General features: G+C 39.2%; 1 protein-coding gene across 1 annotated transcript; it reads left to right on the top strand.

The window, feature by feature from the left end:
- The first annotated feature begins 1856 nt into the window (after nucleotides 1-1856).
- pdcl (phosducin-like) lies at nucleotides 1857-19018 on the top strand. The gene is made up of 16 exons (XM_065965832.1): nucleotides 1857-2086; nucleotides 2182-2265; nucleotides 5345-5461; nucleotides 7002-7142; nucleotides 7240-7383; nucleotides 8429-8610; nucleotides 9614-9697; nucleotides 9968-10214; nucleotides 10893-11179; nucleotides 12455-12602; nucleotides 13574-13932; nucleotides 14939-14967; nucleotides 15173-15280; nucleotides 16689-16876; nucleotides 17006-17187; nucleotides 17954-19018. The coding sequence occupies exons 1-16, from the start codon at nucleotides 2080-2082 to the stop codon at nucleotides 18515-18517; spliced, it is 2871 nt and encodes a 956-aa protein (XP_065821904.1). The 5' UTR covers nucleotides 1857-2079; the 3' UTR covers nucleotides 18518-19018.
- The last annotated feature ends 1890 nt before the right edge of the window (nucleotides 19019-20908 follow it).

Here is a 20908-nt window from a genome sequence, read left to right as displayed (position 1 = left end):
CAAAAGGTTGAATTTAATGGTTTAAAGATGGAAAACATCTGAGGAAACGGACCAGAAGAAAGTGATTTCATTGTTTGAAAACTGGGTTTTGGACAGTCTACCACATTTAGTCTAAAGAGGTGGAGAGCTCTAATCTGCAGAGGCATGTCTGGAAAGGGACAAAGAAGATGTTGAGGAATTTGTGAAATATCCATGTGCTGGTTCATAGGCAACAAATGCATCACAGAAGATTATAAACAGTAGAAAGGCTGCATCAATAAATCCTAAAAGGGGGTTAAATTATCTCCAGGGGCTTTCGGGAAGCTGTTCTCTAATTCATAGTACCTGTCTCCACAGGAGTCAACAAATGTAATCGCTCTATCAGTTGTTGGATCTGGCACGTCTCACGGTGTTGGAGGGAGAGTGTGTAGTTTCATTCGCAGATAAGCATGCTAGGATTTCACAGCAGCTGGATTTCTCAACATGTAAATTTTTGGTGCTGCCGCCAGGTTTGTCCTCTGTGCAGCCAATTCTCTGTAAGAAGCTCTGTCCAATTCTTTGGAAGTGATGTGTGGCTTTCTATTCACACCGTGAAGTTGTAAATGCCAAATTTTAATAACAGCTTATTTTGTCTGTCTGGATAAAGATTGTTGTGCATCAGGTTTCACTTGAAAATATTATTTGGATATAGTTTAATTATTTGGAAAAAGATGAACCTAGACAGATGTACACATTTTTAGATGTTATTTATTTTCTACATTAACCAGAAGGAAAAAGGAATGTGTATTTGCATTTTCCCTATTCGTTCTATTTCCCAAAGACTATCTAGCTTACAAAAACCCAAAATGAGTATCGGTATGTTTAAAAAATAACTTAAATTGTTGTAAATACAAAATATGTCCAGTTACCTAAATCTTTCTTATTATGTAATGTGTTCTGTTTGAGTGTTTTTGTTGTTGGAACAGGTGCTGCTGCTATTCTTGACCAGTCTCCCTTGAAAAAGAGATCTCTGATCACATAACCTGGATAAATAAAGGTTGTTATTTTTATAAAGCAAAACTTACCCACATACGTGACAAAACCAAGAGCGTTTGTCCGATTTGTCCATAGGGTGGCGCCAAAATCAACACAAACTGAAGTTCCTCACAGGAGCTTTAATCAGAAAAGACGCTTTACTTTCTAAAAGAATCCAAATAATTATCTTGTCATGTTCAGATATTGAAACAAATGATTGGTATGGCTGTTTTGGGCTTCAACACATAGCCTGCTGGTAATACAAAAGTGAACACATCACATCTCACAATGTTTTACTAAACAGTATGTGAGAGTACAACAACAAAAATTCTGGGGTGAGAGGTCATACTATCCATTACATCTATGAAGTTTTGACAGACAGACCTCCTTTACTTTGACCTTTTGACCTTTGCGGGGGCTGTTTTTCCAACACTGTAAACTCACTTTGGTGGATTGATAGACGTAAGCGAAGAGAAAAAATAAACAGCCCCCTTGACTAGAGGCAGTTTTAGTTTAGTGGGAAAAGTTAAGGTGTGTCTGACGATAACATGAACAATGACTTTGTTTATGTGGCAGAAAGCTTTGCCAGCCAGACAGTGACCCAGCATGCACAATACCAGGACCCTGAAACTTAAGCAGCTGATTTACAATCAGCCGTCATCAATCGCATATTATGTACACCTTTACTGCTGAATAGTACTTTGTTTGCTATGAACCACAACAAATGACAGACGATTATCTTTTCCCACATTATGGCAGCTTAAAATGTAAAACTCTTGCCAACTGTGAGAGTGCACCAGCAGGGGGCGACAAAGGGTGAACGACAGGCGAAATACTTAATCCTCTGTCTCACTTTTTCCCCCTTTGGCTGCAGGTAAAGTCGCAGTGCGACGGAGCTGCAGCACTCACACTCAGGACTCAACCTGTTGGACTGCTTCTCTGATACTCTCACTCACTCTCTGTCTGTCTGTTTCACCGGCTGGATCTCCTTACAACTCTGTGACTCAGCCTGGAGTCTGGATGTTTACACTTTTCTTACAGTTTTATGAGTTTGGTATGCACATTTCCTGAACTGAGGCTGCTGTAATGAGATGTGAGTATGTCAGATTGCTGCTTGGGTGGCTGATTTATGTTTTAACCTCCTCTTTTAATACATACATTCATATCAAACTGTTTCATTTCTTTAAGCCTCTGTCCTTGGATCAGTTTGGGCTCTTCTCTTGCTGTTGAGGGAGCCTGCATGTCAGGGAGATGAGGTGTCCTCCAGCATAGGTAGGTGAGGGGTCAGTGGGTTTGGACTGGCTGTTTTATTTGCTTGGATTGTAATCGATTTACCTTTCAGTCTGAGCACTTCATGCTTTAATATCAGATGGTGGGAAACATATGTTCAGGAGAGTATTGGATGTGCGTGCATGCATGTTTTCTTTATCCCTTGTATTTTATCAGGTCTTCCTTCCAGGTCTTCCTTGTATTATATCAGGACAAGTTAAGCTGCCAAAGGCTTCTAGACATACCCTTAATCGCAATAACAAAGACAGGCCCCAGCCGGTTCCAAAAACATGACTTCATCAGCAAACTAAAATCGTCAGAGTCATGTTTTACACCTTGTTTTTCTTATCAAGATGATTCAAATCAGGAAAACCCAGTATTCACAAAACTTGGAGCCCCCCTAACAGACTTTTCCTGCGTGACCTGTTGCCACACATATAGCCTGACCTGCAAGACCACCAGCCCCTCCCCTCCCACAATATACCACCCTGCCTTCAGGCTGATGCTATCAGCTTGCATACATATGGAAAAAAAAAAGACTGCCTTCTTCTTTTCCATCGTATTTTACTTTATTTAGACATTTTTTTAATTTTCATAGGTCATTTCTCATGTAAAACACTAACACATATTAACTTAATAGCTTTGATTTAGGTCTACCGCTTGGTTAAAAATGGGTATTTGTATCTTTCTTTACCTTTCTTAAATATCAAGTTATTAGCCATCATTTGTACTCTTACATGTTATTACAGCCTGCATCATCACATGATTGGTAAGCAACAATGTAATGGGCTAGTTGCCCCCGGAAAAATGTCTGTATAAAAATAAGTTAAAAACATGAATTGAATAGACGTGCGCAATGATTAGCTTATTTGTTTGGAAACACCTAATGAGAGGAAACATTTACAGTGTGACATGGAAGAGCTCCATCACTATGATTCAGATTTTTAGCTTTTATTATAACAATATTTAACAGCAATGTATTATGAACAAAGCATCAAATGAAATATTAAAGTCAGGGCAGTGAGATGACAAACCACATCTGAAACCCTGACAGAGGCTTCATGATAGTAACTCCATGCGACTGAGTGTACGTTTTAAATCAAAGCTATTCTCTTTTAACATGAGCTCGATAATGAAATGCCAGAACATAGAAACTTCTATGACAAACGCAGCACCAATATGGCAAATTACTCTGACTCATGACATTTACTAAATCTCGTTTGAAGGGAAATACCTTCCTATCAGCCAGGTTTGAACTCAAACTGACCTGTTCAATCAGATAGTGCACATGTAGTTTACATAGCAATAAGATGAGGTTACCGGATGTGTTGAGAGTGGTGCTAGGAGACGGAGCGGGATAGGGGCTGCGTGGGCAGGGTGCGGCATGTTTTCACTTGTGCATGCAGGCAAGTATATGTTCTCTGTCTCTGAATTGTGTTTAGTCAGAGCCTCGGAGGAGATTTCCTTTAACATGTTTAAGAGTACAGTACGCGTAGCTCATGCTTCTCCCTGAACTTTTCTATGATATTATCAACTTGAAATGACGTTGGATGGGTTTTATGTTTGTTGCAAATGCAAACAGTCCAATCTGATACCCTCTTCGGTTAAAGCTGCACTATGGAGTTTTGGTAGAGAAATGTGAAAGTTGAAGAAAAGTACAGATTCTGTGGCATATGTTCATAACTCTAGACACAAACTTTCCTCAGATGAAAATTGGTCCCTGGAACACTGCATGAAGATAAAATGCTATGTGAGAAGTTATGGTGGTGGGCCCCGCAACGGTGAAACCTTAACTCTCCTGGTAGCTTTTGAGCTCCAAACAGTGTTCCATGGAGCCATTTTTTCCTTTGAATAAAGTGTGTGTATTCAGTTCAGGAAATATAGCATATAATAGTTTCACTTCTCCAACTTTCAAATTTCACTACCAAATCTACATACAGTAGTGCACCTTTCCTCACCCGAAACTAGCATGCATGACTTTAGCTTGTTGTATCTTGTCAGTGGATTGGCTAACAACCCCCCTCCCCTCTGCCTCTCTGTTTTTCTGTGTTAGAGAACAAAGGCCTTTTCATGCAGCTGACAAGATTATCCACATTTTTACTGTTTTCCCCACACGTAATCGTTTGATTTATGAAGGCAATGTAGTATCTTATTTCAGACTCTGTTAGATCTGGTTGTAAAAAAAAAAAAATCTGAGTCAGCAGATAGTTTAAGTTATGGTCTGTGAACCAGCAGATAGTTTCTTTCATAGAGCTGACAGTTCCCTGAGAGGACTCTGTTGAGGGAGCATGTGAAAGGAAGAAGCTACGCACGTTTAGGAGTGTTGGGAGCGCAGGGACAGAGTTTGTGAAAGATAGTGAGGGATGATTCAGCTAAAACCAGTCAGTGGGTTTGAGTTGTGGGAGCCAGAAGGGGCCATGTGGTAGGGTAGGGTGTATCGGCGTTGGCACCACATAGAGCTTGCATCAACAGAGCTTGGCTTATTATAGGTGACAACTACAGGTAGGGCCACAAGTTAGGTTATGTTACTCATCAGTACTCATTACTGAGCCCTTATCCCTTCATTAGGGCATAAGTACCTTGTGTTTATATAAAGAAGATCAACAGTCAATCTTTTTAAAGTATCCTTATCTTGAGTCTGAATTACTTTAAGCAAAGCTTTTGCATTTCAGGCAAAAAAAAAATCATGGTTTAACGAAATGTGATACTGTCATGCCTGTTAAATCTAAAACTACAACCAGCTTGTGCTGGTAGCAGAAATTTAATGAAACACCATGAATGTTGTTATTTTTTTTCAAATAAAAATTGTTCCTGAGTGCTTACACTGAGACTTCATTTTTGGCTGAAAGACAGATATTTTTTTTCTTCACACAAAAATTCAGGAGTGGTGAGCCAATCTTTTGCTTGCACAGATGTTTTCTTGATGGAACCTCATCAAGTCCATTTCAAACATGCCAAGTGAACATTGTGTACTATCTGCTTTCATTAAATGTATCTATATGATCTGTCCACCTGAGTTTATGTTATAGTACAGTATGTTCCTCCAGTATCTCACATGAGTTCTTCTTCTTGTGGTCCACAGTGAACCCATGCTGTTATTTCCCCTGCCAGCACTGGGGTGTGTGTGTAAGATACGATGAGGACAAGTACGAGTGTGACTGTACTCGCACCGGATACCACGGAGAAAACTGCACCGTCCGTGAGTCCTTTGTGACCACTTCTCATTTCCTCCCTTAGGATTGAACTCTTTAAGAATTTCAAATATTCTGTTATTGCTTTTAAATAAAAATGTAAGGCTTAGATTGATAAGCTGACCATTTCATTTTTATTAGTTTTAGGAAATAGTGCTACTGAGCGGCGGGCTTTCAGAGTTGGGACTTCTGGTCTAGACCAAAAATATGTGGGAAAAAGTTACAGAACCAGGAGCAAATGCCAGGAAGAGGCCAGCTGGTTCAGATCTGCTTCTGCTGATCTGTTTGTTCAACCACCTACATTCTGTGCTCCTCAGTCTGCGTCTCACTAACAGGGAACATTCACACACTGTGGTGCTTAATCAGATGTGATTTATTTGGCTGACAGTTATGCAGTTACATCACGCTCACCGGGCATGAACCATTTAGGCATTGCATTCAGTTTGTGCAGAGAGAAAAAAAAATGAAGTTGGTGGAGGTTGAAGGAAAAGATAAACAAAAAGAAAGCCAATTTATGGCGGTTTTAGGAGTTTAAAGATGCTGAAAACAAGAATCCAAATACACCTCATCTACACCAACACTTCTGAAAATACATTTTTCCCCTCATTCAAATCAGCTTTTCATGTTTTGCTTTTTAATAAAGCATCCGTATGACATATTTTTTTGTTTCTGGCATCAGTAAAACAAATCATCAATTAGCTATATTAAATAAATGTTCCCCTTATTTCTGTTTCAGGAGCTTTATAGTATCATTAAGCTTTAGCCGTCTGGCAATCAACTTTACTGTTCTGGCTGAACCCCACTGATCTTATTTTGTAATTTCAGGTCACAGCTGGCAGCAATTTTAAGTGAGAGCATGCTTTACAAACCTACTGTCAACGCCCTTTTCAGCACTAAACTGCATACAGACGAGCTTCTAGGTGTTGGATGTAGTAGATTATTCAGCAGCTACAAAGGTAGATATTTCCTTTAGGGTTGGCGAAGACCAATTTCAGAGCTAAAAGAGATTTAATATTGGACCCCACTGGGTCAGAAGCATGACTCCTAATGGTTGCATATTTTGCTCATAAAGTACTGGAGAGTAAAATAAACAACTGTTGCTTACAAAACACTGTATCACTCGTGATCATATGTCGATGCGGTGCCCACAATGACACTCCACTTTGCCCAATTGCGGACAAAAACTGTTTTTGCAGGTTAAAGGAAATAGTCACAGAATCCACAATAGTCTGACATTGTGGATTCTGTGGTTTTTTTTGTTTAGAGTTCACTTTGATGATCATCATTAGTCCTTTTGGGGACACTTGAATTTTGGGGCCCTGGTTTGTAATCTGGCACAGTTCAGACTGAACTCCAGTCACTCCATTTAATGAATCGCTGAGCAATTCTGAGAAGTGGGTGGTCAATCAGAACGGGAATCCAGGTCATTCTTGTTGGACCATGATATAATCATTTTGTTATCCTGAGTGATTTTCCACTCTGAATTCCCAGCAGCCTTTTCTTCCATTAACAATACTGGGTTTTTTTTCATGATTCGTTTCCACACAGCTGAGTTTTGGACCAGAGTACGTCTGTTGTTGAAGCCCAGCCCAGATGTGGTCCATTACATACTGACTCATTTCCACTGGCTCTGGGACATCATCAACTATACATTCCTACGGGACGTTCTCATGCGGCTAGTCCTAACAGGTTAAGATTCTGTCATTCTTTTTTTTTTTTTTTTAACAGATAAAATATGTGTTTCAAATCCAATGTATCCAGTAACCCTTTCCTTTCTATTTAACAGTTAGATCCAATTTGATACCCAGCCCTCCAACTTTTAACTCAAAATACAGCTACCTCAGCTGGGAATCCTACTATAATCTGAGCTACTACACTCGAATTCTTCCCCCCGTGCCAGTGGACTGCCCCACACCTGTGGGAGTAAAAGGTTAGTCAAAGTTAAAGCTCCTTGTATCAATATGTTTGTGTTATTAATGGGTCAAGGTCAGATTCAGGATTTCCATTGTCTTGAGAGTAACTCTACTGATTTGGTTCACTTCCATCTGTCAAAATAACTGTTTGAGTGTTTTTAGTGAAAAGCTCTAATAAATCTACTGTACACTACCTGCTTCACACAAAATGCAGTTAAACAAAGCTAGCAAGATGAAACATTAAACAGATAGTTACTATATTCATTTGTTATTTGGTCAGTTAATCAGATATTATAATATGATTGTCTTGCAAAGTATCAACCATCGTAGAATACCTGTACCCTGATATTATTATCATTTGCCCTGCAATTCCCACCCCATATATGTAAAAAGACAGTAGGTCGGTAATTATTAACCTGTCAATACTGCATTATTTAAGATATTAATGTCACCATTATTGACAGACCCAAAACAATTATCATTAACAAAGTGATGTAGTGTTAATTTGTAACGACTGTGGGTGGATTTTACCAACACAGCACCCCTGGGTGGGGTTTCCATGGCCCCCATTTCAATTAGGCAAAACCAGTAGGTGAGTCTGTGTCAGGGACTTCAGAGAAATATGAATTCCAAATTTAAGATTATTATTTATATATTTTGTATTTTAATGTCTTATTTCTACTTAATGTCATATTTCTTTTGGATCTTTTTTTTGTATGTTTTAGTTGTTTTAGTGTTTTTAAATGTCTTCTTTCAAAGTTTCTTTTTATATCGTGTGAAATACTTCGAATTGCCTTGTTGCTGAAATGTACTTTATAAATTAACTTGTCTTGTCTTTACCTGCCCTTCACTATTTAACCCACATTTTTGGCAAGTAAAATCTTTCACCCCAGTAACATGCATGCACATGTTATGACCTTGAATGGTACAGATGTGCAGTGCGATGTGTTCACTGTATCAGCTCTGTTTTAACAGACACACTTTCTCAGTATTATGACTAGAGGTGTGGTGTATCTCTGTTTTGCCCTGTGCCATGTTTGACGCTGTGCTGTTTCTGTTTAGGCAAGGCTGGCCTGCCTGACCCTGAGCTGCTAGTTGAGAGGCTGCTCAAGAGGAGAAAGTTTAGACCTGACCCCCAGCGCTCCAACCTCATGTTTGCCTTCTTTGCTCAGCATTTCACGCATCAGTTCTTCAAGACCTACAATCGAATGGGTCTTGGCTTCACTAAGGCTCTAGCGCATGGGGTTAGTCCACTTAGAGTTCTTTCCTAATTTATAATTGTAATGTACTTAATTTAAACAGCACTGTGCTTGCTCATGATTCAAGGAAACAAAACAACAACAATGAATCAAAGTATATAAATCTAATATTAAAACACGTCATTACACTTTTGGCACTATGAGAAATTGTGAAAAATAGATGTAATTCTGAAATAGCCAAAGAGATGAGTTTTGAAAAACATGTAACTGAATTTAAACCTGCAGGAGACAGAAATGACCTAATTTAAGAGAGTGATCTTCATAAAAAGAATCAAGTCAAGAGAGAAGACTATTAGACTTGTTGGATTGCGATAGGACATAAAATAATGAGTTGTTGTCAAAGCAACGTCAGAAGGCATCATGGTTTTGTAACACCTGACCTAAGGACAGCATCTACATTAAAATCAACAGTGGGCCAAGAATAGAACCTTGGGGAACCCCCCAATTAAATGGATGTTCAGATGGACATGAATTTGCTAACTTAAGAGACCATTCCTCTCATCTTGACATGTTTGATAATACAAAAAAAACCTTTTTCAAGCAGCAGATTGTGCACATTTAGTTTCCCTCTGAATTGTTAAACCAAGTTATTTTATAGCTTTAACAATTTTTCTGAAACTGAAACATTGTCCGCCTGAAACTAGGTGGTGGACACAAGATACAAACTTAAAATGGTTTAACAACTATTAGACCTTATACTCTTGCTAACTAGAAAAATGGTGCCCAGTTTCTCAGACTTCTCAGCACAATGTTCTCTGTGTTTTCTAATATTAAGAATGGCTATGTTAAGATATATTGCCTTTGTTGTTTGATATATGCGTTCAATCATTACATAAATGATGGAGTCGAATTTATCCTAGAATCAGAGCGAAATACTGATGATGAGACTGCATTGTAAAAAATTACAAGTTCTCCAACTGATAGCTAAGCTGTACCTTTATTTTTTCCTCTCACTTTTTTAAAATCCTTTGTCTTGTGATACATACAGGTGGATGCAGGGCATGTTTATGGAGACAACCTAGAACGTCAGCTCAAGCTCCGGCTTCACAAAGACGGAAAACTCAAGTACCAGGTGAAAGAATCAAAATTATGCGAGAGAAGCATACATGTGCATAGATAAATATCTCCTCAAGTTTTCCAAACAGAAACAAGCCAAATCTCTTCACTAATTCTGCTGTTTTTTTCCCCAAATCGGAGAAAGATTTGCCAAATGTTATAAAAGTAAATTTACTTTTTAGGGTCTTGCTTTAGGAATGTGGAGTACACAGTGAAAATGCTGGGACAGTTAAATCTTGCATTATATTGTACTTAATAATATTTTTTTTATCGCTTTTACCATCAGTTAATTGACGGCGAGATGTACCCTCCCTCTGTAATTGATGCACCCGTTAGGATGAGCTACCCCCCTGGAACTCCCCCTGAGAAACAGATCGCTATCGGTCAGGAAGTGTTTGGACTCCTTCCTGGTTTGGGAATGTTCGCTACACTGTGGCTGAGGGAACATAACCGAGTTTGTGACATCATGAAGGTTGAGCATCCCACCTGGGATGATGAACAGCTTTTCCAGACCACACGCCTCATCATCATTGGTGAGCTGGACACTCACTCACACTCAAATACAAGAAATAACCTTATTTGTTTGTGAGGTAAGGTATAAGTCAGACAAAAACATTAATACAGCCATCATGTATGTAATGTGTATAAAGTCAAGGCTAGGAGTTGATTGGCATCGCTTAGGACAAAGACTGGAAACAAGGGGGAACAGCTTGCTTGGCTCTTTCCAAATGTAGAAAAATCACAAAGCCAGCAACTCAGAAACTCACCAGATAACAGATTATATATTATTTAAGCAGGTTGCATGGCATGCTGTGTCCAAAATCACTTTGTCATTCCCTCTGGAATTACATAAGGTATAATAATTCTAACACATTTCAGACAGTAGTGGGTGATTTTGGACACAATCATAGTGACTAAGCTAGCTGTTTCCCCGGTTGACAATTTCATAAAAAGCAAACCTAAACTGTCTTACCTGTAGTTTCATACTTAACAGACACAACTAGAGTGGTATCAGTCTTGCATCAACACCTAGCAACAAAGCAGATGTTTGGGTACTTGATGTTTTGATCACTAACAGTGTGTGCACAGTGGGTGATTCTATATGAGTTCACTTTGGTTTGAACATGTTCAGCTGTGAATAAGCACCGGATGGGTGGTTTGATTTTAATGTCTTTGCCCTCCCTCTTTGTGTCTCTGCATGTTCCCCTCAGGTGAGACAATAAAAATTGTAATAGAGGAGTACGTGCAGCACCTCAGCGGATACCTGCTGGACTTGAAGTTCGATCCCACTCTGATTTTTAACTCCCAATTCCAGTATGGAAATCGTATCGCTCTGGAATTCAGCCAGCTGTACCACTGGCACCCCTTGATGCCTGACAGCTTTTTAATAAATGGAGATGAACTGACATACCCACAGTTCCTCTTCAACACGTCTGTTCTCACACACTATGGTATAGAGAAGCTGGTGGATGCCTTCTCTCGCCAACCTGCTGGACAGGTAACAAAAATCATTAGCATTTTAAGTCAGCTCAGTAAAGGGCACGGAATCTGAAGTAATGCTGGCTCCTGCTTGTCTTCCTGTTTTTCATCCTGCAAGTGTTTGGCATGGTTGAACGTTGATAAGTGAGGGGCACTTAGCCAGTTTGTTATCTTTGGTGGGGTTGGTTTAAGTACACTGAATTATACTTTTTAAAAGGAAGAGAAACAATGTAACAGCATGATAGATACGATAAGCTGAACAGAAACAATGACGCTGTTGCTTTCAGATTCCTTTACCTGCCACATACAGAAATCTATGCCTAGGATGGAATCAGAAAAGATATTTGCTAAATGCAGTCTTCCCATTGATCGTCACATTATATTTCCTACATAAGCATTCACTGTTGGAACGCGATCACAGGAAATCCTATTCAACCTAACAGCCTTTAGACAAATCAAATATGCTCATGTCCTTCTTTTAAATTATATACATTTTTAATTTATAAGAGATAATTCAACAGTGACGGAAAAAAAACTGTGAAAAAATAACAATTATTTTAATGAAACTTAAAGCTCCTGTAAGGATCATTAAGTTACAGTCTATTTTGGCACCCCTTGTAGACAAATGCATCTTTGCAGATGTTGTTCTGTACATGTGTACTTAGTCTCATTCGGCCTCTTTTAACAGGCAAATTTATAACTCATCTCGAATCTTTGTGGTGGAAAATGCTGAATGAATGTGTTTCAGCAGCATGTTGTTAATGACTTTGTCTGACACCTACCCTGTGGCAGCAGATTCCGGCATTAAAAATAACAGCATAGAGATTAACTATCTCGTTACTGATGGTCTGGAAGGCTTTTGTAGGTCATAAAGAGGCATCAATATTAATTCCAGTCAGTTTCATAAAAAACACAAAATTCCTCACAGTAGCTTTAATTCTCGATCAGTTTGTGTATGAATGATGCTGTTGCAATCTTGTGCAGCCTGTATCGAGTCAAAACGTGTTTTTACTTTCTATCTAGGAGGTCAAAAAGCTCCAGCCACACTTGTAGTACGAAGATTAACTTTATTAACAAACTATCCATTTAGGTGTAATGTATGAAACCCTTGTTCTCTGACTTCTGTATTCATGTTTTCATACATGTTTTGTACGCAACGTTTTACTAGTTCAAGTATGTATTAGCCATTTTAAGTCTGGATTTGCTTTTTAAACTGTCTAATTAAACCAAATATCAAACGGATTTTGAAACAACCGTCCACATTTTACTTTCAATAATGTCTCTTGTCCTACAGATTGGTGGTGGACATAACATTAATGCTATGGTGACCAAAGTGGCTGTGGGTGCCATAAAGGAGTCCCGCCAGCTCCGCATGCAACCCTTCAACGAGTACAGGAAGCGCTTTAACCTTAAGCCGTACACATCATTCAAACAATTCACTGGTAAGCAAAACATTTTTGTGTACAGACTACACAGCACAACCTTTAAACCATTTGATTTACGAGTTTTACAAGTCCATGAGAGCAGCTGGACATTCTTGGAATAAATGACACCCTCTCCCATTGATGGCATTTTTTTTAGTCTGTTCTACAATTCTATCAATGTCTTTACTCTTACTTAATGTTTATCAATTTGAATGAAGAGATTGAATAGTTGGATATGTTTTAAGTTTATATTTACTTCCATATAATAATTCCCCACCACAACAAAATATGTGATACAGCTGACATAGTGGTACTATAAACTAAGGCTACTGCCAGCTATAAACATGCTCATGATAATAAGGCTAACATGATGTTTAGCTGATATAATGCTTACCTTAGTTAAGAATATTTTCATACTAACAGTTGCTAAGTTAAAATTTGGACTGAATGTTGCTGTAAGTTCAGAAAGTATGGGGTCAAAAAAGTCAATACAATTCACTCTGATGGGAAGCTGATTGTCTTAACCTAGTGTCACAGTTGTCCCTCCAATGGTTAATAAGAAGCGTCCATCCGAACCGTGAATGTGAACCTCACAGTGGTTTTAGAGGAAAAGTCAGCTTGTCACAAAAGTTATTGATACATTTCTGAGAAACATGAATTTGGCTCTGGTAGTACAGGCGTCCCATGTACAGGAGTTACAGTCCTTGTTGTACTGGCCTAATGTTTGAATCCTGTTCCTGTTGCTTTTAAGTGAATGATTGTGCCTATCCTTCCAGTAGATGTTTCGATAAAAGAAAACTTGGACCTACTGCAGATGCTTATTGAAAGGTCAAAACATTGCCAAAGTCATTGAGCTTTATCTTCTGGTCACTATGGACATTAGTACCTAATTCAATGGCAATACATACATAGATTATGGAAATAATTATCCAGATAGACAAAATGTCAACCTTAAAGTTTCACTATACTGACTACATTACTTTTTGCAGATATCGAGGAGATAGCCAGCGAACTTGAAGAGTTATATGGAGACATTGATGCTCTTGAATTTTATCCTGGTCTGATGCTGGAGACCACACGACAGGGGTCCATATTTGGTGAGAGCATGGTGGAGATGGGTGCCCCTTTCTCTCTTAAAGGCCTCCTGGGAAACCCCATATGTTCTCCTGAATACTGGAAGCCCAGCACCTTTGGAGGTAAAGTGGGATTCGACATACTGAACTCGGCCACACTGAAGAAGCTGGTATGTCAAAACACCAGGACGTGTCCTTATGTGGCGTTTAGCTTACCAACAGAGGAGCAATCACAAAAAGAAAAGGAGGACACTAAAGTAAGAACTGATGAGCTATGACCTTTAACAGACACTAATGGTTTTTGAAGTTTAAAGAGGCTGCAGTTAAACAAAGAATTGTTGAAGATGTTCGTGTGGAGAACATACAGTCAAGTTTGTGTGAACAGCACCGGAGGATCTGGAGAAAAAAAAACTGTCTTCAGGAATACACTTACTCTTTGTCTTGCATTTGAACAAATACATCTGGGAACGTTAACATGTCATTTCTGTTTAACAATCTGTGCCTGATATACCAACCGTCAAAATGCGTGTCCATGCTGTCTAGTAATTAAGGTATGCTCTGTCTGTAGATTTTTTCAAACAAATGATCACATTAACTTTTCTGTAAATTATAGTCCACTCCTTTAAATGGGAAAGAATTAAAATATTTGTTTTGACAATTCATTGTTCTGTACTTCTCATGATTTGGCATTCCCTCGTTTCTCTGAATTCAGTGTTTCTTTTGACCTGATCTGGAATGCACGGTACAATATAGACTAGGTAATAGCAGAGTGTAGGTTTGTTAAATTTGATTCACAGCACTGATAAGAAATACATGAAACTGAAGGTACTTTGTAACGTAGAGCATTTAACCAAAATCCACATTTAACCAGCTTGTTCCTTGTGTGTTTTTTCTAACTCTACAATATATATATATATATATATATATATATATATATATATTTATTATGTTGTACTGTAGTGTTTGTCATTAGATTTATTAATTTTTTTAAATGGTGTGTGGTCATATTAAATAGTTATACTGCCCTCTAGTTGTCTAAGTAGGAACTGCATGAGAACGCTTCACTACGTCAGTGGGAGAGTGGGATGAACCATGTTGCCTTTACGTGTTGTCAGTAAAATCTATACCAACAGAAGATCGCTTCAGACTACTGCCCTCCCGTATCGTGCTTTGAAGTACTTTTTGGATGTACTGCATAGACTGTAAATATTGGTGTAATGACGCCGAAATGGATTCGTATAAAATAATATTGTAACATTGTGACATTGTGACATTGTATAACTACGTGTCATTGAATGGCTGTGGTACAGGTAAGATATTTGGGTCTAACCTTAACAGTGTGGGACAATATTTTAATTATCAAAGTTACTATCACCATAACAGATTGAATGTCACTGATGATTCTAATAACTTTTAGACCTTTCTCGTGATTTATACAGCACATAAATTAAATCAAAATGTCGATTCCCTGTCTGCTAGTGTTTCAAAATTACGACGTTTTTGTGAACCCTGAAGCCGCCGTACTCCCGTAGCTCGCTCGCTACAGCTAAACTGGAGGATTAGCTGGAGGAGGAAATCGTCGGAGTTATCGGGTGATTGTTCTAAATTGCTCCTACGAACAAGGTAAGAGCAAGGAAAAAAATGGGTAATTTCAGTGGGTAATTGGGTAAATATTGGGCCCGTTTCATCTTAAAACTGTTTGGGCTAGCGAATATTTATTAGTTGTCTCAGGAAGTCAGCGCAAATACGATAGCTCAGCCTGGCTAATGCTAACGTAGCTCATGTTTGTGAACGCTGGCAGGTTCGGTACGGGTCCTACTTTATAAATTGTCTAATTGGATTGTGTTTATCCTCTTTCTTTCACGGTTTCCATCCACAAGAAAATCACAGCAGCTGTAAACTAACATTAACTAACCGGCCTGGCTGTCAGGTGGGGGGGGGGGGGGGTTTGACAGTAATGGTGTTGTTTATAGGTCAGGCCTTCACTACTACTGCTCACTTTGTGATTCAATGGCAGTGCAGGAATAATGTGTCTTTAGACGTCAAATATAGTAAAGGAGATGTACACAGTAGTAAGGCATTATTTTATCTTCCTAATTGTTGTCTGACACTGTCTAAAAAGGGGGGGGGGGGGCGAGTTTGTAAGGGGGTCTCCTTCCTTGTCTCTCCAGCTGTCATACAGCTCAGTGCATCATTACAAGCCAAGTTTTTGTTTGTTGACACACTTTGTATAAGCCATGTATAATGTAGATGTCCTATTTTTGACATAAGCCCTTTTTATCCGACCTATGACAGCTTGGGTGCCTTTCAGTCTGGATTATAATGTTCCACTTACCACTCCACAGGACTATTATGAGACAAGACTGATTATCTATTATTATTATATCTATGAGGAATTAAAGACAAGGCGAATGGCTGATGATTTCTGCCTTTTAATAAAGCAGCTTTTTTCTTACCACTGTAACTTTTTCTGCTTTGCTAAAGTGCTCATGATGGATAGGTCTGGTCTTTGTAACATAACAATAAGTAAGGTCTTTTTTACCTGCTCTTTTGTAATGTTAAAAGACAAAGAGTAAGGTGTTTTACCTGCTTTTTGTAAAGTGTCTCGAGATAACACTTGTTATGAGTTGACGCTGTACAAATAGAAATTGATTGATAGATAGTTATTGTTTCTGTTAACTGCAAGGCATCCGCAAAGTTGTAATCAACTTACCACATAAATACGAGGTCGGTGTGCTTTATTTAACCGTCTCAATTTATCTAGAAAACTACGAGATTACTTAATTTTAAAGTTGCTAAACAACACAGTCATTAATCGTCACCCTCTTACAAGAAGAAGAAGAAGAAGAATCTCTATCATTTTTGCTTAACCTGTTTCTATTTTTACTTCTTGATGACTGCTGACAGAAATCCTTCATCTGGATCAGTTATATTGTGCCCAACCCTTTACGGAAGCATTCAGCTTAGTTTTGTTTTTTGACAAAGGAGTAACATAGGTGCTCTCTTACCATTTGATATTTGCTCTTCTCAGGCAAGTCGCTGACATGACGACTCTGGATGACAAGATTTTGGGGGAGAAGCTGCAGTACTACTACAGCAGCAGTGAGGACGAGGGCAGTGAAAACGAGGATGAGGAAGGGGAGCGCAAGACCATCAGGGACCCTAACGTCACTGAGCCTGAGATAGATTACAGCGCAGACGGAAGTGCTGTCAACACAGGTACTAATAGAAGAAATGATACACACGTTTCTACGTGTAATACCACAGTGCATACTTTGGTACAATAATAAATAGTAGGCGATGAGAAGACAAGTTTGTATGATAACTGGCACTTTATGTTGTTCTCAGGACCAAAGGGTGTCATTAATGACTGGAGGAAGTACAAGCAGCTGGAGGTGGAGCAGAAACAGGAGCAAAAGAAAGAGATGGAAAGACTAATCAAGAAGCTGTCGATGACCTGCCGCTCTGACCTCGACCAGGAAAAGGACAAAGCGAAACAGAAAGAATTGCAGGACAAAATCCAAGGCAAAGTAAGCAGGATTGGAAACACATGACACACTGTACATGTGAGGAACTCCCATATCTCAAACTACTTATTCCTCTCACCATCCTAGCACTGCCGTATGTGGGTGACTAACACTGTGGCACACTTACTAATGGAACACTTGCTGTGGGAAAAGGCTAAAAACAGACAAGATGTTAAATAAAGACAACCTGATTAACAAAGTAGAATCCTGTCACCATGGTCCTATTCTCATAAACTGTTGAATGGATGAGTTAACTTAGTGACACACTTGATTTCACTTAGCCTTAATGCATCAAATTGATAACACATTGATGCACACATCTTATGTCCTGACAAACAGTTTTATTCTTATAATCAGACTGTTTAAGACCCAAAAGCCTAAAGTCCAGATTGAAGCCTTGTAGTATCTCAGAAAGTAATAGAAGCTGTAAGACAGTTTTTAAAGTGAAGTGGAAAACTAAAGTTCTCCATTTCATGAGCGATTCTTTTTTTTTTTTTTTTTTAATTGTTTCATGCCTCGGAATAGTGACTTCCTTGAGTCTAAGCTGGTGGCATGACAACAGGACCTGGCCAGACAATAATTCAGCCTAAAAAAAACTCTAAAAGAAAAGAGAAGTTTTGTGCCTGTTAGTTGTAGATGTAATTTTACATTGCAGACATTAAAGTTTGAGCTATCTTGTAATCTAACAATCAAAAAAAGCATCCTAAAAAATATCTGGAATAAAATAATTGGTGTTTTTTTTTTTTTTTTCTCTTTGCCTCCCTCACAGATGACCATGCAGGAGTACAACATGCTACAGGAAGATCAGGATGATGAAGACTTCCTGCAGCATTACCGTATGCAGCGCATCGAGGAGATGCGACGGCAGCTGTGCCGGGGAAAGCGCTTTGCCCAGGTCTACGAGCTGAACAGCGGAGAGGACTTCCTGGAGGCTTTGGACAAGGAGGACAAAAGCACACTGGTCATGATCCACATCTACGAGCTGGAGGTCGCCGGCTGCGAGGCCATGAGAGGGAGCCTCATGTGTCTGGCTCAGGAATACCCGCTGGTCAAGTTCTGCAGCGTTCGCAGCTCGGCCATCAGCACCAGCGCTCTGTTCAGAGACAGCGCTCTGCCCGCTCTGCTCGTTTACAAAGGAGGGGACTTGATTGGTAACTTCGTGCGGCTAACAGACCAGCTTGGGGAAGATTTCTTTGCTGTGGACGTGGAGGCCCTGCTACAGGAGTACGGTCTGCTGCCAGATAAAGCCCCAATGGTCCAGAAGACGATTCGCAATGGAGCCATCGTACAGAACATTGTTAGCGACGAGGACTCTGACCTCGATATAGACTAAAGCCATTATATTCTTAATGCTTTATATGCTTGGATAATTTGTGTACACAGTCTGCATGGACTATAGATCACTTTTATGTACGTGGATCCCTGTAGTGAAGTCAGACTGAGCCAGGAGTTTAAAGATAGTGCCCACACAACAACATACGCACAGGCAGCATTATCCGTATGCAAATGAAACATCATGATATCAATCCATAATAAATATGAGTTCTATTTAACCGGAGTAGTCTAGCTGTTATGAATCAAGGACCCGTTGTTATGCCCTGGTAGAATGATATAGATGTTAGCTTACATGTTTATGTTGGAAACTTTCTTGAACTATTTATTCATCGTGTGAAAACACATTCCTCTTCTGTGTCATGTGCATCTTTACTGTATAAAATTTGTTTTGCTATGTAGGATTAAAGACTTTCAACTTAAACTGACTTAAAGCGCTGATTTTTAACTTTTCTATGTGCTGTAACATTTCAAATACTGAAAAATAAATGTTTGGACTCACTGTTTGTATTCTCTATCGATCAGAGTTTAAAAGATGAAAGGTTTACGTTGCACCTCTCAATATCTTGAACTGAACACTGGATGTTACGAGACATTTCAAAGGAACAACTAGTAGTAGAAAAAAAAAACCAGCTGATACCATCTAGCTCTAAATATTTCCTCAGCTTCACAGACAGTTTGAGCGCCTTTTACCTCATTGTTTTGTTTTCTGTTTTCTTTTTGTCTACCTGCTGAGCAGAATTTAGACTGTAAAGCAGCTGAAGAGCCGGATGTCTCCCTCAGGAGTTGGTATGAGACCAGCGCAAAGCAAAGCAAAGGTTGATTATCGCTCAGCTATTTGCTGCAGGACAAAGAACAGCAATTTTCCTCAGTGCTGAAGTTGCCCTGTATTTGCTGTTAATGTGTTTAAAAATGTAAGCCGAACACGTTAACAAGCTTCATGAGATAAACTTTTTTTTTTGATGTGTGTTTAATATGAACTTTTCATTCAACTGGTCAAAGTTAGCACGACAGAATTTGAATAAACAGCTATTTAAGACTCGCGCAACATATTTTTATTTCACATGTTTTATACATATTTACAGCTCAGAGCCTCAAGACTTGGCAAATGTTACACAACAGTGTAAATGGCAGTGCTGATTTGTTAATATTAAAATGTGTAGAAAGGTACATTTTAAACCAAGTCGCCAAACGTGATTATTTAATTAATTTCCTTTTTCATTACTATCATAGCAACAAAATTGGTTCCTGAGAATACATATTCACCTGGCCACACGAAGCATGCTCCGACGTGTCATCAGGTCTACTCTGCCTCCTCTGTGCTGCACGCCAGCATCCACACGCTCTATTCCAGTTCACTAAATTCCCCAGATGTGATTAGCCCTGCACAGATTGCAGATAGGTCAACTCATCCAATCCTGTCCACTCAATAATCACTCTGAACAGGAAGAGCCAGGGCAGCAGCTGAACTCTGCAAACCACATCAAAACCCGCTGTACCATTGCTTTGAATAACAAAGTGCAGTTTGCGGCAGCAGCTAAAGAGCTCTTCAGCTCTTCACCAGGCTAATGTAGCCTACAGATAGCTGATGAGCAGCAGCAGGGTGAGGCAGGGTAACATCAGCAGCAGGATGGTTGTCTCATCATGGAGGGGAGCAGCTGAGCCGTGCAGGTCGTGTTCACAGAAGGCATGTTCCAAGAGGAGATGAGTTTCTGCACTGATGCCTGCAACAACAACAAAAAAGACAATCATATTGTCAATTCATTCTCCTGCAATTAGCATTTAACCCCCTTGCTGTGTGTGCATCAACTATTAAAACAGCTAGAAGGCTTACTTTGCAGCAAACTGGAATTGACCAAACAGCTGATTATCCCTCTGGTGATTCTGCAGCCTACATGCTCAAAGAATCAATGCTACTGGATGCTATGTGCTGCTGTGCCACAAACTTGCAATCCAATGAATTTGCTTCCTGACCTCTATGATATAAAAAAAAACAAAAAACAGTTTTAGTCCCGATGCCAGAATACTCACCATGTTGTGACCACTCGTCCCACAGGTGCTGAACGTCTTCATCGTGATGTTCTCGATGTTCATGGTGATCCTGGTCTGTAGGAAACACACAGATTGACAATGTCAAGATAAAAGTCTTTGAAATATGAATAAATGTAATATTCAATAAGAAATAAATATGATTCACTAACAGAATTGTCCTCATATCCTTTCATATGAAACAGAGTTTTCTGCACAACTCTTTGTTTGCTAAACAGCTGTGTCTGCATCGAGGTTGTCAAAAATAGGTTTACACATATTAACTAAGATCATGATAAAACCATTAAGTCTTCGGGTAAGAAGTGCTTATTATGTTTGGATTTATCTATGAGAACAATTACAA

This window comes from Labrus bergylta, chromosome 17, assembly GCF_963930695.1.
Source record: "Labrus bergylta chromosome 17, fLabBer1.1, whole genome shotgun sequence".
Taxonomy (NCBI): Eukaryota; Metazoa; Chordata; class Actinopteri; order Labriformes; family Labridae; genus Labrus; species Labrus bergylta.
This window is presented reverse-complemented; position numbering and strand designations above follow the sequence as displayed.